The sequence below is a fragment of the Leuciscus leuciscus genome (assembly GCF_965113295.1).
Source record: "Leuciscus leuciscus genome assembly, chromosome: 21".
Classification (NCBI taxonomy): domain Eukaryota; kingdom Metazoa; phylum Chordata; class Actinopteri; order Cypriniformes; family Leuciscidae; genus Leuciscus; species Leuciscus leuciscus.
In genome coordinates this window covers 10,930,451-10,955,343 of record NC_138745.1, presented here as the reverse complement: position 1 = coordinate 10,955,343, position 24,893 = coordinate 10,930,451, and the positions used below count along the sequence as shown (strand labels likewise).

The 24,893-nt window shown below is 37.3% G+C and overlaps 1 protein-coding gene across 1 annotated transcript in view; it reads left to right on the top strand.

The window, feature by feature from the left end:
- htra1b (HtrA serine peptidase 1b) overlaps nt 1-24,412 on the top strand; it is a 35,117-nt gene extending 10,705 nt beyond the window's left edge. Inside the window, exons 3-9 of the mRNA XM_082152274.1 lie at nt 939-1,143; nt 19,701-19,895; nt 21,340-21,372; nt 21,721-21,835; nt 21,955-22,012; nt 22,214-22,309; nt 23,818-24,412. Of these exons, the coding sequence (XP_082008400.1) occupies nt 939-1,143; nt 19,701-19,895; nt 21,340-21,372; nt 21,721-21,835; nt 21,955-22,012; nt 22,214-22,309; nt 23,818-23,986 (871 nt within the window). The 3' untranslated portion in view covers nt 23,987-24,412. The remainder of the gene's footprint in view (nt 1-938; nt 1,144-19,700; nt 19,896-21,339; nt 21,373-21,720; nt 21,836-21,954; nt 22,013-22,213; nt 22,310-23,817) is intronic.
- The last annotated feature ends 481 nt before the right edge of the window (nt 24,413-24,893 follow it).

The window sequence follows — 24,893 nt, the reverse complement described above, 5'->3', positions numbered from 1 at the left end:
CACAACACTCTTAAAAATAAAGGTTCTTTATTGACATCTATGGCTCCATGAAGATCCTTTAACATCCATGGAAACTGTACAGTGGAAAAAGATTTTTTAGATTATTAAAAGGTTCATCTTCCTAAGGATTTATGTCTTTTTGTAACTGTTTCTTTGAAAGGTTCTTTGGGGAAATCAAAAGTGGTTCTTGGAACCTTTATTTTTAATACTGAACATGAACTATTTCAATTTTGTCGATCTTCTTAATCTTTCTCTGCCTGGGAACACTGGGAAAAAATCTTTTTCCTCTTTACTCCCTCTTTATTTTTGTCTTTTGATAGGCCTCTATCATCAATATCAGATGACTTCTTCCAAATGTGATTACATCCATATTGGTCCTGAAACAACATTCTTATCAACCAGTTATTTATCTCTTATTTTTGGAGTAGGTTGACCTAAGATTGATTGACAAGAATGTTGTTCCAGGAATATGTTACTTATGGCTAAATCATGTTGTGCGAGTTGAAATGTCAAGCTCTTCGTAAAAATGTTTTTATGGCATGTTCCACAAAGTTTTATCCTCAATATACAGAATAGCATTGTTATTCTATATATTATTGTAATAAGAAGTATCTGATTGGATGTTGTTTTTTTTTACTTCATTGTAGACAGATTAGATTGGATCTCTCTCTTAAACATCATGATATCTTCATCATTGCATAAGACTGGAATGTAGAATACACCCAACCTCAATTTTAGGCTGTTGAAATCGTGCAGTGCGGTGAAAAATCTGGAGAACAACCATTATGTTTTCCACAAATCATTTGTCAGAGGAAGTTCTTCCTTGCCCTCAAGTCTAGCTGGAAAATAAAGTTAAATCAACAACTTTGCTGTTGCTCAGTGGAAAGTAAGAGGGTTTCTCATCAATATATCTTTAATATATCAATAATCTTTTTTAGAATGGTGTTCTCCAAGCGGGAAGTGGCGGTGGCCAGCGGCTCTGGTTTCGTGGTGTCTGAAGATGGTCTGATCGTAACCAATGCTCACGTGGTAGCCAACAAACATCGGGTGAAGGTCGAGCTAAAGACTGGTGCCACCTATGACGCCAAAATCAAAGATGTGGATGAGAAAGCAGACATCGCCCTCATCAAGATCGATGTTCCAGTGAGTACCTGTCCATTCCTGCTCATATAGTATGTCACACTCAGGACTTTTGGATACCACATATGTATTAAGATTCTCAATCTGTTCCAAAAGTTAGTGAGCTGCCTACATAGGTAGGATTTTAAGGCATTGCTTCCTGTGCTAAGGAGGATCCTTAACACAAGATACCTTTTTTTTTTGCCCAAATTCATTATTAGATGGAGAATCCTACTCCATAATGCATGGTAAAAAGATGGTGCATAATGCAAGAAAAATGTCTATTTAAAAATGTCAATTTAAATGAACCGTTTTAAGCTATATTTTTGTTATTGAATTCAATACATTACAAACAATTGACAGTTTTCCCAATATTTGTGCGTTCTATAATCTTAAAGAGTGTCGCATAATTAGCTTAGCAACAAGCTAAAGCCAAACTCTGTTGAAATCAATTGCTAATCCCCCATGTGCCTTGTGTAAGAAGACTATTGGTGCTTTCACGTCCTCCTGGGAAATTCATATTTACAAGTTGGGAAGTCATAATTACGATGTCAGTGCGTTCAAGTTACTTTGGTTTGCAAAAGATGGCGATGTACCTTTTCTAAAAAAATGTAATACGAATTTTTTTAACTCTACTTTTACAAAATTATGGGGGGAATTTTATGTTTTAGATTGATTTGTTATATATTATATCGTAGTTGTGCAATACTACTGTATTTTGTACATTTTACTAGTTTTATTGTAAATGAAAAAAAACTAAATTTATTTCAACAAATTTACTGTCAATATAGATGCTGAATCTATTGCGTTCACCATATTTTCTCACTGACGCGCTCCGAACTCGGAAACTCTGGGCTTAAAGAAAGTTCAGAGTTTCCCACTTGTAATTACTGCTACTAGTGTTGACATATATGTGTGTTCAACTCATAAGTTTAAACTTTCCAACATGACTTGACCTCACCATATTTGTGTGACATATGTAGAGCACTCCAGATCAGTTACTTACTCTATGAGGTTCCATTTCAGGTAGAATGCTTATTCAAGAGACTACTTTTGGATCGGTGCCTTAGTTATTTGCTTTCGAGATATGAATAACATACTTAGGGCCCTATTTTAACGATCTGAAACGCAAGTGTCAAAGCGCAAAGCGCAAGTAACTTTGTGGGCGGGTCTCGGCGCTGTTGCTATTTTCCCGGCGGGATAAATGACTCTTGCGCCAGGCGCAAATCTAAAAGGGGTTGGTCTGAAGTAGCTTCATTATTCATAGGTGTGGTTTGGGCGTAACGTGAAATAAACCAATCAGAGCGTCATCTCACATTCCCTTTAAGAGCAGATGCGCTTTTTCCATAGCGGATTGCTATTGTAACGGCGGATTTGCCAGGCGCGCGCCAGCAGCGGTTCACAGCCAAGGAGAGCAACGCTCTCGTCACGGCCGTAAAAGAGAGAAGTTACATTGAAATGGAGAAATCCACCCAAATTAACTTCGGTTAATTTGGGTAAATGTGTAAGCTAGATGTATGCTTTTATAATAAATTGTTTATCTATCTATCTATCTATCTATCTATCTATCTATCTATCTATCTATCTATCGTAATAATGTATGATTTGCAAAAATGAAAACTGCTGCTTCTGTGTAGATGAGAGAATCAAAGTGCGCGTTGTGCACACGCTACATTGATTATGGCCAAGCATGCGCCCTTAAAATAGCCTATGAATAACATGCGCAACGCGCCACTGACTTTAAACTATTTTTTCCTGGTTAGTGGCGCAATTGTTTTCTAAACCTGCAAAATAGCAAGAAGCAACGTTTGCGCCGGAACACGCCTCCTCTTTGCGCTGAACCGCCCCCGGGAGCGCAAGTGTATTTCTTAGTTAACCGACGTGCTTCTGTGGAGGGAAAAGTCCGCTTTGCGCGGGTGCAAAATAGGAATGATACATGCGTCGGTGTACAAAGTCACTTGCGCTGGGTGCAAGATAGGGCCCTTAGTCTTGTTTAATTAGTATCTGAGATTGTTTCCATGATGTCTTCAGCAATGAATTTAAAAATAACAAATCATGCCTGACCCCAGTGGCTGCCCCAACATCAGTGTTATCTCATGCCAGTTTTGCTCAGAATAAGCATAGAAGTGGGCAGAAATATGCTTTTCTTGGTTCAGAGAAGAATGACCCTGTCAAAGGAAGGCACTTCTGTATCAGTTAGAGAGACAGATCCAGATAAGCTGTGTTGAATTGCTCCACTTAACAAGCCTGTCTCCACACCCAGACAAGGTCAGGAAACACATGAAGAGACCATTTTTACTTACAGCAATTAGTACCGAGACCCAAGGATTTGATTAGAGTTGCTTATATAACATTAAATGGGTGGGGGGCTAACATACTAAAGTGAAAAAAAAAAAGGGATTTTGCACATTAAATGTTTGTTATCAAAAGAAAATATATGTTAAAATGTTACTAAAAGCTTGTATAAGTAGACTACAAAATAAGCCACACAAAGATGTTTACAATGCTCATAGTTCTTAATACATATAATCAGTTGTATGTTTTAGATTAGAATATCTTATAATGCATTTGTATGGTTATCCCTTCAGAAAATATAGTGCATTACAACATGAACACCACCAATTTTGTGTTGTAATGCATTATACTATACTAGATATAAACTTGAATAAGTATGATAACATATAATAAATGTGTTGGAAATTATTTATAAAAAATAAAATTTATTTTACAGTTTGATTGTAAAACATGAACAATGCTGTATTTACAATACAATGCAGTCTCAAGCACCTTAATGATTTGACTAAAAGGGATACTACACAATAAAAAGATTACAGATGCAAATTTTCTTTGAAATATAAAGTGTCATCCTTCCACACTGAAAAAAATGGTAACCTAAAAAATGCTTTCATGTGGTAACATCTAAATTAATTGATTTAATTCAATTTTATTTATTTTTTATTATTTAACATTACTGAATCAACATAAATATATTAGGTTACACCAAAAACACTAAATTTAAGGGTAAGATCAGGTAGAAGTAGCTCTTTTAAGGAAATAATATGGAATTATGGAAATAATGTACTTTAAAAGAAGCGAACGTAATGAAATGTTTTCAGACACTTAATTGCATGTTATTTACAATTAAATGAAAATGTATTATAGGCTAAATTTATAATTATTTTTTATTCTCTTTGAAAAATTGTTATTACTGCCAAATGTACTGACAAGCATTTTTGGTAAACTAAAATATACTTTAATGTAATTTTAATTGTCATTTGTCATGTATTTAAATATATTATTAATAACACTATTGTAATTATGAAGTTGTGATTTAGTACATTTAAAATATATTGACTTTGAATGACATACAGTTAAAATTACATTCAAGTACATAGCATGTTTTAGTATTTTGAGGATCTCATTTAGACATTCTAATAACTATAAATAATTTTGCTACTACTACATGTTAACTAACTCTGATTAGAGTATTAGTAGACTTTAGTAGACTGTTAGGGTTTGGTGTTAGGGTTCAGGGTAGTAGAATAAGCTGACATGTAATTGCAAAATTAATTATAGTCAGATGAATGTCTATTGGGGATCTATCAAGTGTTAGCTGATATATTAAGCAGACAGTCTACTAATACTCTGTGAGAATTAAGTATGCTTAAGTGCCCTTTTATTTCATTAATATTATACTAGCCGCTTGAACGGTGTGATACACAGCTGGTTTCATGTCATAGCTGTTAATATGTTGTGTATTTTGGTACAACTGAAGTGCTGTACTGACCAATCATTATGCAGGACCAAAACTATCCATTTCATAATGCATTATATAAAGGCTTCAAGTAGAGTGTCAAGAAATATTAGAAAATTGTCATGGGCACATCATCTCTTCAGATAATAGTGCCGTGGTAAAAAAAAAAAAAAAAAGGGTATTTAGTTACGATTCAGATTTAATGTAAAATATACCAAGGACTGCAAAGCTTTGAAAATGCCTAGGCAGCAGTGACCCAGAATGCTTATGATACTTGACTTACTTAACAATAGGAGTGGTGTTACTGTTTGATATGGTTTGGTAACAGTTACTGGCTCTTGTACTGGCCGACAGCAGTGCCACGTCTCTATAATTCCTTCCCGGACTTTCATGCAAAACTCCTCCCTCTCTGGCTCAGGTTCTGCTTAGTCACTGCCGTACTGTGAATAATTTATATTGGGTAACTGTCTCATATTCTTTTCAGCTTGAGTTTCATGCCAGACTTTGGTCGATTGGTTAATGTCTCTGTCGCCATTGAGAATTCCATATCCGAATTTCTCTTCATATTTAAAATGATTTGACAGAACAGACATGAAAAACATTCAAGCTGTTTTTAAATATGGTGCAGGGTTGTTACGGTGACCACCTTGTTAGTCTGGTTATTTTTGGACGGAAGTAATTTCCAAACTCATTACAGATTATTTGCAATGTCAAGAGGCTCTCAATGGATCCCTTCTCTGGAAAACCAAATCATGGCCTAGTTTCTGCACTTGCACCTGTTCTTTCTTAGGGTTTCATTCTGTGTTTCTCGATCTAATCTGATTCTTGTTTTTGTTTTTATTCCCATCAAATTATTCACACACAACAACGGGTTCATTTGTATGCGTTCATATTAACATGTTACAGTATTCATTCAGTATAAGTAGCAGCATCAAAGAAGCATTATAGAGTTAAATTTGTTGAAATCAGCAGAAAATAAAGAATCTTAGCACAAAATAAACTTTGCAGTATGTTTTTATGAAGCCACAAAAAATAATGTAGGGAATTACTCATCTTTTGTTTGAAAAAATCCTTCTGTTGAGCTCAATGCAAGTTTCACCTGGAGTGTTAGGCATGCAAAACACATTCTATTTAGCAAATCTGACTGAATCCACATGATTTTAGCAGTCTATAGCTTCAACTTGAAGTTTGGGTTCATTTAGATGTAAATGTGATCCCACTTGATACCAAGTTTTATATAGTTCTAAATGGCCCACACTTGATAGACATTTTATCTTTATAAATGACAAAAATGTCTGGTTACCCAGAAATCCCTTTATTTTCTGTCCAGAGCCGCAGCTTTGTTACATAGCAGAATCTTCTGTCCATCGTGTCTTCTGCTGAGAGATGCACAGTATCCGTATTCTTACTGGTATCAGCATTTTTTATCTGTCAGTATTAGTCTGAGAAGGTCAGTAATGCAAGTAGATATAAGTCACAATTGTGGTAAGCACGTACAAAGAAGAAGATTATAGTACTAGGCAGTCTTTATTATGACCCTTACAAAAATAAAGTTTATTCAAGTGTGCTATAATACTTCTTTTAAAATAAGAAAGGATGCTTTCAGTCTACTTTTTGTATTTCTCATAAATATACTTAAAATTACACTTAAGTACACTTGACATATACTGACAGAAAAGTCTAAGTATATTTGGCCTATACTTAATCTTTTGATCGAGATTTATCGAGACTCGAGAGTATGATTAAAGCCAGGATGGTATTCCTGCTAAAAAGGAACTAGGGACTTTGGGGTGGTACTCAGTGTGTTTTGACCCTGCTGGGAAGGTAGTTGTTTGTTTTGTACCAGGCCCCAGAATTTCTACCCTTCTGCTGCTATAACCTGCTCCAGATTCCGTATGTTTGAAACAGGTCTAACCTTCGATGAGAAAAGCATACCCTGCAGAAATGCAGAGGAAAACAGATGCCAGTGGAGCATGTTAGAGCATGTTACTCTTTTGAGTTCCAGTTTGTATCGCATAAAAACAGGTCTCGACAGGCCACATCAGGGTGAGAGGGGTGAGGAGAAATAACTGGTGAGGATGACTAATACTGGATCGTCTTCATTTAGATCTGGGTCATGGTACTTCTAAAAGATCAGTGTATGTATGAATGTTGAATGGGTCACAACTCAAATATTGGCTGGAGGGTCAGTGTGTCTGTACTGTATGTATTTCCACTCTAGGACTGAGTACACACGGCTGTCTTTATTCCACAGCTGTTCTTTTGTCTGCCAAACCCGTTGCTCGAAGATGAAATAGACAGATCTGTAAGATGGTTGTTAGTGAAGTCATGCACATTCAGGAAGTTCTGGTTTACAGATTTCTATCATATCAGAGGTGCACAAGAATCACAACTATGTGCAAAACATGATACATTCTCATCCCATTTAACTATTTGTGCTGAGGACATGAATGATACTTCATTTCATGTGGCTTGTAAAGCCTGACATATGAAATAATAGTCAGAAAAAAGATCATTTTAACTGGGCAAAATAACTACTTAACAACTGCTGACATAAAATGCATATAAATATTAGTTGTTACTCTATCTCCTAATAATATGTCTTAGTCAGATGTTTAATTTTAGGATAAAAGCTTTGTAGTTTTTATTGTGGGGGCAAAACATAAAGCAATGCAATATAATGATGATTGAGAGATGTACAAATAAACGTTCCTCAAAAGCTTGATGTATTAATACTACATTTTTAACATGATTTTTGAGAAAAATTCTGTATGGATAATCAAGTAAATCCAGTTGTTTCAGTAAGTGTTTGTCTTGGAATATTACTAACAATATAAAAGTAATTTTTATGTTTACTTTATACAAATCTGTAAATATTTCACTGCAAAAAGAACATTGAAGTATAACCTGACGCATATCTATAGACCAGAATATCCTAGGGATTTGTATCAGTATATAACCACCCAGAACAACAATAGTAACAAACACTCAGAACACCTGGGAAACCACTTAGCAACTCTAAGTAAACCACCAAGTATTGTCATTTTCTGCAAGGTCAAATACCACTTACAGTTTTTTTCTAGTAGAGTCAGAGATTGGTAAAAAAAAAAAAAAAGGCGACAATGTTTGAAAGCCCAAAATGGCGGGTCTGGTAAAATAAGTTCCACCTCCCAAATAAATGAGCTAATCAATACAGAGAGTGAACTGACTTGTTTTGAAATGGACTTTGATTGAGTGTAATTGGGATTCAAGGATGGATTATGGACAAAGCTAAAGAGGCCAATGCCACACATTCTCTGACTGACAGGGAAAATCTAGTTTGAAAAATGATTCAATTACAAAATTTTGTATGCATGTTAGAGTAAAACCCTGAGTAACTCATTGGTGACCACAGCAGAAGGCTATGTTCAATCTTGTTTCTTCTGGGCCCTTTGTTTTTTCAGATTTTTGAGTTTGCGGGATATGATCATTGATGTGGGATATGTTCGCTATTAGTAGTTTCATGTTATTAGAAGACTACATAAACAGAAAAACAAGCCTGACAGTACTCTGTGCTCTGTAATTTACTACCGTCTCAGGGAAGCCCCTGTCATTAAGGAGTCCCAAAACGGCAGCTGAGATGTACAGCCTTCTGCAGTTATGTTTAACACTGATGGGATGTTTGATGACAGTCTCAGCATGCACATTTCTCCATTCATTTAATGCAACCTTCTTACATGTCTGCATTTATGTAATTTTCTATTTTAACTTTGTGTCATGGAGGCAAGTTAGTACAAGCAGTGCGAGTAAACCTCATTTCGCTGGCCTCAAGAGGCACACTAGCGGCTGACACTAGTGACTGCAGTCTTTAGCATCCTTGCTAGCGTGCCCGCCTTCCATGCTGGAGACACCAGTTAGAATCCCGCTCGGAGTGGGTTGAGTAGGATCGGTTGCATTTGGTGCCGTGACCCGGATGGGAGTGAGGTTTAGGGGGGTGAATGTAACGGAGCCAAGCTAGTAAGAGCTGTGCGAGTAAACCTCACTCCACTCTCCTCAAGAGGCGAGCGAGACGCCGGTTCGAAACCCTCTTAGAGCAGGTTGAGTAGGACTGGTTACATTTGAGTGTGATGTGATTTTAATCATAATCCCATACCTGCAGTGATACTTGAATATCTGAATACCATTGCACTAAATACAAAATATATTTTTTGTACATTTTAAACAAACATAACATAAGCAAAATATTTCATAAAAAGTAGGTTGAAGAACTGACTTCATACATCCAATAAAAATCACTGCCACAACTATTAAAAATACTAATATAAATTGTAAAAATGATGCAGAACACGGAAGTTAATTCTGAAGTTATAGCATTTGGTTTGCAGACGTCAGTCACTTGATATATTAGATAATGAAATGTGTGAGAATTGAATGTGTGGTACAAGTGTCCAAATACTTTTTTGAGGCCACTACACATTTACATGCACAGACTAAAAAATGAGTCTGGGTTTGTTGGCTGGATCCAACTTCATTTGGGACTGATTGTTCTGTCTGTCTGGAATTCCCCTTAAAGGTAATTTGGGAAGCCCTGCTGGCAAAATTCCTGTCTCAATAACAAGGAATTCATGTCAATGCACTGAAACGATAATTTGAAGATGATCTTTGCTCAGTTGCAACCCCAACATGCTATCCTGGCACTGTCGTAACTTGCCTTATGTTCTTCACAATTTGCTCTAAACAGACACTGTTAGTGGAAATCTGACTTTGAGGTCACGTTTTCTAAAATCTGGGTCAGTTTTTAAGGTTGGTGTTGGTTAAGGCCCATGTAATGCAGAGGTCTTGCTCAGACACATCTTCCTGACTCATCAGAGCAAAGAAAGAGAGCCCTTCAATGTCTCACTGCTGGCATTCAATTGCTCATACAAATGAGGGTAAACATTTCATGGGTAAACAGCAGCTGGATTAGTCATTGAAATCTTTTTATGTACGTATTTTTCCAGTGGTTAATGCATACCACAAAACTAGTCTGCAAACATTCACATTGGCAGTTTTGTACTCAAAGCTGATCGATGCCAGTTCAAAGACATACAAGGAGTCTTGGCATCCCTCAGGGTATTAAGAGATGAAGTCTGGCAGTCATGCAGTCGTCATTCATCCTGGGTTATTTCAGCGCATATTTGAAAGGGTTTGGTCTTGTCTTCCAAGAAAGCAGTCTTGCTGCCTTTTTCCATGATGGGACAAGACACCAAAATTGGGTCAGACTCCTTGTTGCAAAGACAAATATGTGTGTCATTAAAAAATTGTGATAAATGGATGATTTAGAGCCATGTTTTTGAAATGTCACAGTGAATTTATGTTTAAAGTAGAATATATATAACAATATATTTTATTTGGAATCTTCAGGGAATTGTGTTCTGGCATTTACATCTACTTTATCAGAGTGATGGGAGCTGCCTGCCTTGCAATTTACTTTGTAAAAAAGTGATGTTAAAAGCTAAGACTTGGCATAAACAGTCCCTGTCTGTCAATATACATGAAGCCAAAGTCAGAAACGTCTAAACTGTCAGTTTGACCTATGGCAGGGTGACTGTGATTTTGGAAACACCAGCTCAATGGAATCTGATTACGGTTGCTGCGGAACAGGAAGAACCAGTCGAAGATTCCTGCTCTTTCTGGCAGAACACAGGAGTTTTAGAGAGGATGTTTGGGACTCATCTGGGATTGATTTGCTCTAGATGGAGGTTTTGCGCACAGTAAATATGTATTCATATCATGTGTCTTTTTACTCAACAGCCATTTCAAAACAATTGAATTATTTACAGAAGAGCTTTCTCATCCAATATGTTTATGGATGTAGTTTGGATTATCCATTGGTGTTTTGTTTTTTTGCCATTTTAACCAATTAACAATTGACGCCATGCTAAAATCTCATAAAGATGCTCAGATCATGCTAAGACAGGGAGAATGCCATTAGAATGTGAATGTTTTCTCATCATCTTTAAGGGAGGGCTGAGAGAACTTCTTTAGCATTAAAAACAAGTCCTGTAGTTTTACATGTTTTCAAATTTGTAGGCTATACATAACATCCCCAGGATGTTTCCAGACAGCATACACTGAAAGTTTAAGGTGAAAAGCTTTAAGGACCACATGAAATCTAAAGTTTTGTGGCATTTAGTCTGTTAGTGTAACCACTCAACCCTCTCTTATGGGGATTTGAACCGACATAGAATGCATTTGCTGCTTTTAAGGGGTTTGTAAGGTTAATCTTTTGCCATTGACTATAATAGCCATGACTGGTTTTGATGAGCTGTGAACATATTTACTTGTATCTGATGTTCAGGTATATTAAATATCTTTGACCCGCAACAAATTTTAGAGTTGTCGGAAATACAGGTTAACCTAGTTTGATTTTCTTGAAATTGTGTGCATGCCTGCAAATTTAACAGATAAAATCATGGTTAAAGGTATGTGCACAGACCCAAAAGTAAAATATATTTAAATATAATGTTATGTGAGTTTCTCAACTGCCCTCTGAGGGTATTTACATTTATGCATTTTGCAGATATGGTAATTAGAAGAAAAGTACACTACGTTGAAGGTGTACATTTTTATCAGTTCATGCATGGTGAATTTTGCTGGGATTCGAACCCATGATCTTGCCGTTGTCAGCACCATGCTCATTTGCATTTCGATTTCCTGAAGCTCAAACAGTAAAGTCAAAATTTCAATAGAAAATAATACTGTTTACAATTTTCACATTTTGTGAAAAGCAAATGTTTAATCACAGTTAAAATGTACAGTTATAAAATCAAATGTTCTCATGCTAACTTTGGTAATCTGTGAGAAGTATTAAAGTTAAAGGTATACAGATTTTTTGTGAATTGTATTGTTTCCAATTATAGGGTCCAGTTGACCCATAACATAATGACTTGCACAGAATTTTAACATAATACAAGAGTTCAAAGAAAACAGTCAGTCTTGGATTTAGCAATTCCCAGTAACCCCTTTCTTGAAAGATGGAACATCTTGAGGCTGTTGAACACACTGAGTCATAGGCTAAAATTTCAGCTACTCAAGAGACAAACAGAGTCAAAACATCAGTTCAGATTGGATCTACATCGAGTTTAAGCTGTCTGAAATCGGGCCAGTTGTTTTGCCCTGTGGAAGTAAAATCTGACTCATCAGTTGGGATAATTCATCTCTGTGGGTCTGGCAGTGGTAGTTTGTTTTCTCTTCTCAGAGAGCTTTCTAAATTCACATCAATGATCCACTTGTAAAGAGATTAGAGGGATTTAATGAAATAGTCGTCAAATCCGCTTCTACTTTAGCAGACGACACAAGCTGATTAAATCGTCCTGTAGAACGATCATTGAATATTATGTTTTGTTAGCTGATTGATGGAAAATTAAATTTAAAGAACAGAGGAAATATCAAGATTAGATGGAAGTGTGAGACAACCGTACATACTTGCCATACTTTGCCAACCTGCTCAAATCTGTTGATTCCAAAACATGCCCTGTTTATTTATGTTCCCTTTGAGCTTCATCTAAAAGATAAAGATTAGATAAACTATGGTTGAGTTTGGAATGGAAAGCTATGCTACAGTTCTGCTTACTGCATACTGTACAGTAAATATTATATACAGCTATACAGTATGTATGTCACATTGCTACTATCTTGACAAAAATTTTGCATTTGCATTTATAATATATATTTTGTATATAAATGCAATGTGCTATCCCCATTGCAGTATTGCTCGCAACATGCTTTTTTGATAAAAAATGAATACAGTACAATAAATGTATGAATAAATAAATAATAACAATAAACAAGTCACACATTTATTTATATAGCGCTTTTTACAATACAGATTGTTTCAAAGCATCTTTACAGAGATAACAGGAAAATAATGCAAAAAGTTTGTTTCCAGAAGAAAATAGCATCACAGTCCAGCTTAAGTAAGTTCAGTGATGTTTCTTTTTTATTTAAAAAAAGTTATTAATTTAGTTAATCTATATATATATATACAGTATATAGCCGCTCTGGAGTAAACCGTGATGATGTCATCATCTAGCTCAGTTCAGTTCATGTATAATAGTGTCAATGCAGGCAGATCAATATTATTGTTGAATATTAAATTAAATGTTAAATTTAATGTCTCCAACTAAGCAAGCCAAGCCAATGGCAACAAAGGTGGAAAAAGGCGACACTGGCAAGGAACCAAAACTCCATCAGTTGGCAGAATGAAAAAAAAAAACCTCCAAATCCTAAAACTTCACAAGGAGCCCTTACTCATCATTTACTGTTACTTATCCGCTCATGTTTGTACATAACCACCTGATCACCTTTCACCAGTTTGCACAGTTCAGCACTTCAGTTAGTACAATCAGCACTAAATGTCATTTCTCCTATGATTTTTGCGTAATAGGGCGCATTCAAGGCCGATTGCGTCACCACTGCACGACGAAGGCTGTCCCAATCCGAAGGCTCCTTCAAATGCGGCCTTCGTTTTCTGTGAAATTAAGGATACAACAGATGGATTATTCATGGCCTTGAGTAGGCAAGAGTAGGCAAGCTTTGGGACATACTGCTTCGTCATCTTAACGGACAGATCTGTCGCATGCATCCTGTCACCGTAAACTGCCCTGTCAATCATCTTGTCACAGTTAAAATCCTCAATTCAATCTAATTTCCTACCGTTTCGGAGAGAAATGTAGTTGCACGTTCATTTGCCAGTCGTGGGTCTTTCATAATGATGCATTTAAAAGTAAATGGTTAAACGTATCTTTACAAAAGTTAACAATGCTCAACAAACGTCACCAAAGAGCGCTTGGGTTGAATTCGTTTACAACAAAGATGGCTGCCGCTGGAGAATTGAAATGTGTAGATTCAACCATTGCGTCTGTTATAGAAGATATCGACAGCACATTCATTTTAAAAGAGGAACAGAGAACCGCGATCAAGGCATTTGTCGATCGGAAAGATGAATGAAGAACATACTTCACTTACTCCGTTGCTCTGATTGGTTGTAGGTCTATCCAATTGAGTGCAGAGTCATTGTCTTTCCTGGTTCAGTTGAAACACGCCCCATAATCACAGCCCAATGGAGCAGTATCAGACTCATATTCTGACTAGAATCTGAGTATGACGACGTCAGGCTAGCATTGACTTATTTCATCTTAAAAATTAAGGAGGTATCAGAAGTATGAGCATTGTTACAAGACTATTGCCAGTCGGTGGCAAGCTGTATTTCAAATTTAGGAGAAGGGGACAATTCCACTAATAGGCCTATGTCTTTCTGTCTTTCTGTGTTTAGCACCGGTGTCGGTACATATAACGCATATTGTTTTAGCACAAAAGCACATAATTTGAAGACTAAATTTAGCAAAGCTAGATTTGGTGCAGGACGCAGCCTGCTGGCTTTAAGAGCATGATTGTAGGTTGTCAGATGCAGTCAGAGGTTGTGGGAGTGAGTAAAGGAGTAGAACAGTAGCATGTTATCTTTAGCTAAGCATTGATTGTGCATCTGCAAACAAGACCGCCTGGAATGCTCAGCAGGCATTCTCCCATACTCCCTCCACTTCCAAAAATATGGGCTTGTTTTTTTTGGTCCTCTTGTACCCTCTGTTAGAGTTTCAGTTAACCCTTTAGACCTTTTTTGGTTGATTTTACTCCGAACCATCCCTTTAAGGTTTTGGAGGTCCCTTTAGGGGTGGTGGTGGCGGCGCAATGGATAAGACACATGCCTTTGGTGTGAGAGACCCGGGTTCGAATCCACTGTGAGACACCAATGTGTCCCTGAGCAAGACACTTAACCCCTAGTTGCTCCAGAGGCGTGCGACCTCTGACATATATAGCAATTGTAATTCGCTTTGGATAAAAGCGTCAGCTAAATGAATAAATGTAAATGTAAGGTTTTGTTAAAAACACTAAGCCTAAGTATAAGCAACAGTAACAGTGATGCTTGACTTAGCACACAGATCAAATGTTTGCGAAATGTCATTCCAGCTTTTCTGAAATTCTCCCCTTAATAAGGATACCATCATTTCTATTCCAGCATCTGGAATTATCCTTAGGCTACAAGCTGACAGCTGTACATACCAAAACACATAAGTGCACACACAGACTCAGATATGGACATCCTGAAAAAAACAATCACATTTTATTTTAAATACACACAAACAATCAATTGTATTCTTCTTCTTTTTTCCAATTGCACAAAAACACGAGTTTGTAGTCGATTCTTTCAGCAGATATGTTTCCATCCAGGCATAGCTTGATGATATGAGCAGCCTTTTCTCTTTCTCACCAAACTTTTATCTTCCTGTTGCCAGAAGGGGAATGGTGTTGAAATCTCAAGAGTGAAAAGGGAGGTTCTAATCTGACTCAGAATGGTATCAACCATACAGCTGTGGCCACCGCAGGCTTTCATTTATTTAGTTTTTTTTTCTGACAACCAAAAGTCTGGTGCCTATCACACAAGTCCACACATAAAACTAATAAGCTATTGTTCAGTTATTTGCTTATTTCTAATATTCATAAAAAAACAGACAGAACCAAGGGATAATTTTTTGTCCGGTTTGTTACAGCAGTAGTAATGTATTATAATATTGCAACTGTTATAATATAACAACATAACAGCTGAATGAACAGAGCTATAAAACTTTATCAAGGCTGTGTCTGAAACCTAAAAATACAGACAGTATATATAGAAAGGCATCAATGCATCTGAATTAAATGTTTGTGTATACAGTAAATGTATCCTTAGCTGCCTATTGTCACATTCACGTTAGTTTGGACTCGTTATGTTTTGGCATCACCTGCCTACGTCACTCATTTGTTGTCACGGACACTAATCACGTTCAGCTGTGCACTCATCATTCACCATCATTAACATCTATTATGTTCAGTTCTGTTTCAGTCCAGTGTCCAGTATTGTCTATGTTCAGTGTGTGTTGCTATCCGTTTGCCTTCCTGTTAGATCTTTAGAATTGAATTGAATCGTATACTTCTTCCTCATCTGTCTGCCAGCAACCACCCGTGACACCTATGATAAACCACAATCATATATATGTTTTTTGGTGGATGGTGGAAAAATTAAAAATGGTATTTGATGGAATAGTTGAAGGAAGTAAATTCATTCATAAATGTCAGTTTTCTATATCTGTTTTCTACCTACATTTACTTACACACATATACAATTCACTGCAGTTTCCAGCTGAAATAAACACTAGAGACAGTAAAACGCCAACAACTTTTTAGTTTTTTCACACAAATTATTCATTTCATGTGGTTCCTTGCACAAGTTTATGTTATGATAAGTAGGGTTTAGTGAAGGTGGTACATTATTTTCAAACGTGATGTATTAACTAGTGTTGACAACTCGATTAATCGCGATTAATTGCATATAACATAAAAGTTTGCAAAAAGTATGTGTTATATATATATATATTTGGCTATATATATATACTCCAAAAAATGCTGGGTTGTTTCAATCCAAATTTGGGTCAAATATGGACAAACCCTGCCTTTGGGTTGAATTTATTAATAAAAATTTTAACCCAATGGTTGGGTTTGTCCATATTTGACCAAAATTTGGGTTAAAACAACCCAGACCTAAAACCGGATCAGGTGTATAAAAAGACATGCAAATAATTGGAACTTAAGTAGGGAATAACATGGAGGACATCTTCATGTAAACATCAGAAAGCTGTGGTCCTCTTTAGTCTGAGCATCTGAGGTGTGTGGCTTACCCATGTGGCTCTTTGGGGCCTTTCATTATGTGCATAATCTGAACATTTCAAAACACCACAGGGCAAGACATCCCATCAGATTCAGCACATAGAGATGAAGGTAGAGCTGTTTAGCCACAATGTCAAGCTTCATGTTTGGTGTAAAACAACCACTGACCAGAAGAACCCCATACCAACTGATGAAAGCATTATGGGTGTGTTTTACTGCCTTGCAGATCAGCTGGCCATATCAGAGCACTTGAGGAAAATGTAAGAGCATTCATCCACAAGCTGAACCATACAAAGAATGTGTTAACCCAAAACACACATTAGCAATAAGTAGCTAAAACAAGAAGCAATGAAGAATCAAAGGAAATCCTTTATATTAAAATGCCCCTATTATGCTATTTTAAAGGGTTACTTCACCGTTTTTTCATATTAAACTATGTTATTCCCTTAACTAAGACGAGTTGATACATACCTCTCTCGTCTCAGTGCGTGCACTAAATCGCTTTGTCTTGCGGCGAAACTTTGTTAGCACTTAGCTTAGTCCAGTTCATTCAATATGGGCCAAGCAGAGAAGCTACCAAACATCTCCACGTTTTCCCTATTTAAATACAGTTACTCGCGTAGTGTAACTCGACCTAGGACGGTGACACAAAACAAAACGTTTTTACGGAATACCATAGCAAGTGCTTGGAAGCACTTCGACTTCGGCGCAGTAATATCTTCACTAGAGGGAGCGGGGGCCGGTGAGAGGATTTTTCACGAGTGAAGATGTTACTGCGCCGAAGTCGAAGTGCTTCCAAGCACTTGCTATGGTATTCCGCCATACAATATAGTTATCCATTTTACACGCTTAGAAAAGCGCAACGTTTTGTTTTGTGTCACCGTCCTAGGTCGAGTTACACTACGCGAGTAACTGTATTTAAATAGGGAAAACGTGGAGATGTTTGGTAGCTTCTCTGCTTGGCCCATATTGAATGAACTGGACTAAGCTAAGTGCTAACAAAGTTTCGCCGCAAGACAGAGCGATTTAGTGCACGCACTGAGACGAGAGAGGTATGTATCAACTCGTTTTAGTTAAGGGAATAACATAGTTTAATATGAAAAAACGGTGAAGTATCCCTTTAAAGGTTCCTAATTTTGTTTTGGAGGTCTCCTACAATAGATTTACATGCATTCAAGGTCAAAAAGTACTTACATTTTCTCATAACATACATTGCAGCATCAGTCTCAGCGTTTCTCAGTGTCTGAAACAGTTTGATAAAGGATTCATGCTCTCTAAACCCCTCCTTTCCGAGAGCCTTCTCTGCTCTGATTGGTCACAGACTGTTGTGATTGGTCTACCACTTATAGTGTGGATCGGAAACGAAACGTCTATTACCATATCAGAATTTCAGCTCCGGAGTCTTCCTCAGCACTTTTAAACACAGTGATACAAACAGTAACAACACTGTCGTTTTTACCATAACAATTTGAGTCCTCATCCTTTGGAAGTGCATGTCGACATGCGAACCAAACTCTTCTAGGCCTCAGCTACAGCTACATTGTTTGAGGGCGGGTGAATGTAGACGTTGTTCGTGGGCAGCCAGTGAAGACCATAGGCTGGCATTATGCAAATTTGTTTCAAACCTACGTAGGTTTGTGCAGGAAGTATTAAGCAGGAATTGTTGATGCCTTGTTTCAGGCAATTCAGAATTGGTTCTTTGTTTTGGGAGACAATAACTCTGCAATAGTTTACAATAAATTTTATATTCACAATCAGCTATATTACGCTCTACATATCTGGAAAAGCATTATAGTGACATTTTAACCTAACAGAAATGGTGGCACTTGAAGTGGGTAGTACATTTCAGAAAGCCCCTGAATATCACGCATTTGTAGGAAGAATGAACTGAAACATTTGCATGATGATGCCGGAGAGTTACAATTAAAAGAAATGTTTCCTTCCAAAGGGAAATCACATTCAAATCTCCTTAATATCTCAGTTTCTCCTTTAAAGCAATGAAATTATATTGCTTAGGTTTCCTGCTTCTCAGATGTTTCTCCTTAGAAAAAGACCTCACGTGCACCTTTTCTATAGTTCTCAACAGGTCTCAAACTGAGAATTCAATTAAGGCCCAATCCCAATTCTATTTCATACCTCTTCGCCTACCCCTAACCCTTCGCCTACCCCTTACCCTTGCCCCTTGAAACAGTGGCAAGGCGTAGGGGTGAAAATATTCCCCTAAGAAATGGGACACCACTACTACACTGTTACACGTCATTATATGTCGTCGCTAGCGCCTACGTCACAGGAGATGCATAGCAGACGTACGGTAAAAGATAAGCCAATTCCCTTCCGCAATTACATTCACCAGTTATCAGACATGCAAATATGTTGTGGGACTATCGTTAACGAACTTCACAGATTTTTTTCCAAACGTTTCTTTGAAGAACATGACCGTAAATATGAACACAAGATTGAATGTAACATAAAACAAATGATTATTTGTTGTTAAAATACTTATTAATGCCAAAAATTCGTACATGGGTCTCCTTTTTCGCTTGGGCAGCCATGTTGCCTCTGTAGCCGGTGTATGTAGGGACATTTGTCATACCCCTTCATTTGAAGTGTGGTCCCGAAAAATCTTCGTTTGAAGGGCTATCTGACCCCTCCCCCTCCAATCAAAAGAGAATCGAGACAACCCTACCCCTTCACGTGAACGCGCAAAACAGAGGGATAGGGGAAAGTGAAGGGGTAAGGGGTAGAATTGGGATTGGGCCTAAGTCTCCTGAGCTGTAGAGAGCAAACTTTGAGCAATAACATTTGCTTTTGGGAAGGAGGAAAAAACAGCTTGAAAATGTAGGCCTATTTCATTTCTGTTAATTAATGATTGCTAAAATATTTAATGATTATTAGATTTTTAACAATTGTATTTATTTGAGTAAATATAATTACCGTAATAATATATTGAAGAACTTATTTTAATCTATCTATATTAAATCTACTTATTAAAATCTATAGGCCTTATCATAATTCTGTCTTTAAAGTATAACTTGAATTCAATGATTGATTATGGCCCAGGACAATTGTGTCAAAGCCTCATGCTGTATTTTATTTTATATTGCAGATGAAACTCCCAGTGCTGTTGTTGGGCAGATCAGCTGATCTGAGACCAGGCGAGTTTGTGGTCGCTATCGGCAGTCCGTTCTCCCTTCAGAACACAGTGACCACAGGCATAGTCAGCACCACCCAGAGAGGCGGCAAAGAGCTGGGTCTGCGTAACTCTGACATGGACTACATTCAGACAGATGCCATCATCAATGTGAGCTCAAACACTACATTTGATCATATATTACATAAACTGTCTTTGTTTGCTAAGTGGATCAATGACATGATGCTCAGTTTTGTCTGTATCTGTTAATAAAAAAAATATTTTTTATTTAGACAATGACTTGAGTACTGCTGCATGCTGACAGCAGCGTGTCTGTGTATCTATTGGCAGTAGCAAGTCTATACTTGCTCTACAGCATGTGTGGCATGATCTAGTTGATCTAGTCCACCAAAATCAAATACATTAACATTGCCATAACCATTAGCATGCCAAAACTACTTTGAGAGTTGTTATGATTGAAATATCGACTAGTTCAGCCATGTAACTCTAGAGGGCGCAGATAAGTCCTTTAAATGAAATCTGTAAGCAATCACTTTATTGTGACATGGCACAAGATGATTGGCCTCTGCTTATTCTGCAGTGAATGAGATCGCTTGCTCAACATTTAAATAGTCTGTTTCAATGTACACTGTAGGCTAGTCCTGCAGCGGGCTATCAGAGTTCCTCTGAAACCCTCCACCTCCCCAGCTCCACCTGTCTAGATCTGCAATGCGATTTAGTATGTTGTGATGGAGCGGCTCCCTCCCCCTTATTATCAGCGCCACCCCATCCGCGTTCACGACAGGAGTAGGTGTGAAAGAGAGGAGGGGCGCGGAAACAACCAGGACTGGCGGCTGTTAAATGCAGAGTGCGTCTCTTCCCCCGTGCATGCACACTGGTGTCCTCATGGACCCAAAAGGGGAGCATGGAGGGTTTCCCGCACCGCCATATGGACTGAGTCACCGGACCCATAGTCTCGCGTAGCCAGACCTTCAGACTGACGGCAAAAGGTCTGGACTCCATAGCAGCGTTCATTGGCCAAGGACCTCCCAGAGGCTGTCTGACTGACATGTAAAGCAACCAATCACAGTTCGCTTTGTTCCGCGTCATGTTAAGGGGCGTGTAAAACATTCAGCCAATGGTCCGTAGGCGCGACGTCTGAGGCTGAGACTACCGGACTCGTGGTCCGTACGGAAAACACTTGTTTGCGCCGACTGGTTAGGATGCCGGTCCGCCATTCTCTCCATGTGCCGTGGCCTCAGGGAAGATGAGCAGCTGAGGAGAAGCACACACGCCAGACCCTTACCTGTCCATCCTGACTGAACACTGCCACTCCTTCATGATTCCCCGGCACACCAAAGACACCAGATCCTCTGTTTATTTGGACACTTTCCCCTTTTGAACACTTTCCTTTTTAGAATTATTTTTTTTTTAATGTTTTATTTATAGTAATACACAGTGTGTCTGTTTGTCTATTGGCAATAGCAAGTACATACTTGTTGTTATTATTTAAATCGATATACATGACCCATTAGTGGCAAAGAACTCTTCACTATATAGAGAAAAAAAAAGAATCACACACATTTCATGAACCCAAACTGTTTCTGTGTTTCAGTATGGCAATTCAGGAGGGCCCCTGGTGAACCTGGTAAGATTTTTACTTTGTTATTATGTCTTCCCTATATATGCACATATTTAAACCAGCTTGAGTCTTATGTGATAGCGAATTAACAGGAGTGACAGAAAGCCGCCAGGACCAAGTTTACACAGTCGATAATGTTTATGGCAAGTATTTATGAGCCTGGAAACATATGTTGTTGGCAGAAAGACTGTGTGTTGAGTCAGCCGTGAACACAAACACATGCGCGCATTCATAATGATCAATGTCGGAAGCATCACATTGTGACAGGAAGACATCTGTGCATGCAGATGTGCGGTGAGTTTGTGTGAGTTCACATTTACATTTGTGTCTTCACTCTTGTGTCTGTTGCTGTAGGATGGTGAAGTGATAGGAATCAACACGCTGAAGGTGACAGCAGGAATATCCTTTGCCATTCCTTCTGATAAGATCCGGCAGTTCCTGGCTGAGTCTCATGACAGACAGGCTAAAGGTCAGGAGCAAAATAATGGACTAAAATGTGCTAAATCAAAAACGTATACTCTATTTAAACACACTAAAATGTGATTGAGATTTATAGTATCAATCAATAAATATCTCTTTATTTTTCAGGAAAAACGGCCACAAAAAAGAAGTATATTGGTGTGAGAATGATGACATTAACCCCAACGTGAGTCACAAATGCAGTGCATGCTTTCTGAATACTGTTGTGTGTTTGTGATTGTGATTCTAGAGGAACATTGAAATCAAATGAATCAGCCATCTAAAATTAATCATTTCATATTGTATTATCCAATACACATAGTAAAAGCTGGAGACCAGCAAACATGACATTTAAATCTGTACTTCTTATGAATCTGTCACTCATTAGACTTGCTAAGGAGCTAAAGGAGAGACAGAATGATTTCCCAGATGTCACCTCTGGAGCATACGTCATTGAAGTTATCCCGAAAACACCAGCTGAAGTGTAAGTCCATCGCACCACATGAAAGAATGAAGTCAGGTGGTTGGAGGGATTTTATACATTTTACAATTAGTAAAAGCTAATGTGCACATTCAAACCTATGAAAGCTTATTTGAATAAAAAAAGGTAATTGAGACATTTTATCTCACAATTCAGACTTTTTTTCTCAATTCTCAATTCTGAGGGGAAATTTTTTCAGAATTGTGAGATATAAACTCGCATTGTGAGGAAAAAAAGTCAGAATTGCATGTTTATACCTGACAATATTCCGCAATTTTGTAATTTTTTCTCTGATTTTTTTATTCCGTGGAGGAAACAAGCTTCCAGACTAACCAGATCACAATAAGAAGTTCAATGATTTGGCCATAGTTTCATATTTGATGCTGTCTTTACCATACAAATGCTCTATTTAAATACATATTTTACTGATTTAAATGAACAGTTTTGGGCTTTCTAAATGCTGAGGCAGCAGTTTTTCTTTTTTCTTTGCCTTAGGCAAAGTTTTTGCAACTAAAATTAACTTTTGGGATTTCATTGTGTGTGGGTGAACATTCACTAACAAGTAGCCATATGATTCCACTCAATTTTAGCATAAATTAGATGATGTGAACAGTACATAAGTGGCCACTTCCTGTCATTGTGGGTAGCCCGTTTAGAGCTAAGTGAGTTGAATGCTGCAGTATTGGGGATTTTTCCATAAATGCACATAGTTACAATTTGTGGCTAGAGAATTTACAGAGAATTACTGTGAATTAGAGCATGATCAGTTAAATGTAACAGTATATTAAATTCGACAAGAGCCATTTCAAACAGTGTGTAAATGGCCCATTCTTAGGAAATGGTGCTTTTGGGGGGAAAAAAGTACTCAATGTGCATATAATACTGTAGATACAGTTGTTGAGTAAATCCAGGTAGAGTTATTGGTAATTAAATGAATTTATAACTCATGACATTTTCTCTTTCAAACATGTTACGTCAAACCTGTTAACTTTAAAACATTTCAGTGTTGGATGTTACATGAATATAAATGTGAACATAATGAAATACTGATATAAGAAACTTTTGTTATCTTTCCATTAAATATGATGTCAGAAAGATCCAACAATCCATTTTTAGATGAGACATGTCAAAACAGAAAATGTGGGGATGAAAGATTTTGAAAGCATGACGTATATATATAATATATAAATATATATATATATATATATATATAAAGAAAAAGAAAAAACGTATTTTAGAAAAAAATCTACACAGTGAAAGCATGATATTTAAGTAAAACCATATCAGTAGTAAGCACTATTTCCTGAGAGTGAGCCAAATATTCTGAAACAGAGGAAAAATTAGTTTCTCACTAAACAATCAAGCGAGTTAATGACATCACCTCCTTTAAACTATGTAAAAATCAAAAAACCTAGTACTGTTTGGTAATGGGAATCCAATAATGTGAAGCCAATAAAAGCACAGTTAGAACAATTAAGATAGTTTCAACTATTTCCTGTTTCGTTTTCTAGTGGCGGTCTGAAGGAGAGTGATGTCATAATCAGCATTAACGGGCAGAGGATCACATCAGCTAGTGACGTCAGCACATCCATCAAGAGAGACGAGAGTCTGAGAGCGGTGGTACGACGCGGCAATGAAGACGTCATCCTCACAATCATTCCAGAGGAGATTGACCCTTGACCTCCCTCAGGCTCACCTATGAGCTGGTTCTCAGACTTTTACTGAGTGTGTGTCCGTAGCCACACTCTTGCTAGAAATCTTAGTGAACACTTTCAAACCCAACCATTCATCCAATCTGAATATTGCTCTCAGCTTAGACCAGGAAATGTCCATTCTCACTTTTTTCCAATATATGAAGTTTGTTCATCGATATATCATGATAGAATGAGCCTTTTGTGAATAGAGAATTTAGCGCTGGGTAGTTCACTGACAATCCGAAATGTATATAATTTCTCTGTTCCAAAACCTAGTAAACTGCCAGATTTTGTGATGAGCAGGATGATTCCATTCAAGTAAATGTCGATTATAAATAATCTTGTTTTATTCATTACTGAAAAGTATCTACTAAAATAATTCAGTGTAATTAAAAAGAACTGTTTTACCCAATATTTGCATGTGAAATGTATTTTTATGCTTACCCTGATGGCACACACACATTGTGGAGATGTGTTTTTGATGTGCGCATTTTCATCTGGTTTAATCTGCAATATGTTGCTTCCTGTCAGATGTTAAAGGAATAGATCATCCAAAAATTTTAATTCTGTCATCATTTACTCACCCTCTAGTTGGTCCAAGGATGTAAAAAACAACTTGCATCACAATAGGTGTAATTGTGATTGTCAAAACATTTGGTAACTAAACAGAATTTTATTAAGTTTAGTGACAACATGTTATAATGTTTACATGGTACAATGACTGGTAGGCTACTGTTTGTATTATTGCTAAAACACAATTTTCACGATTTCAATTCAATTCTTGGGATTTGATTTCAATCTTGATTCAATATTGACTCATTTGGATAAATATTAGGTAGGCTGATAGCCAACATGTAAATTTTTCTCAAGAAAAAATATATCTCACAATGCTG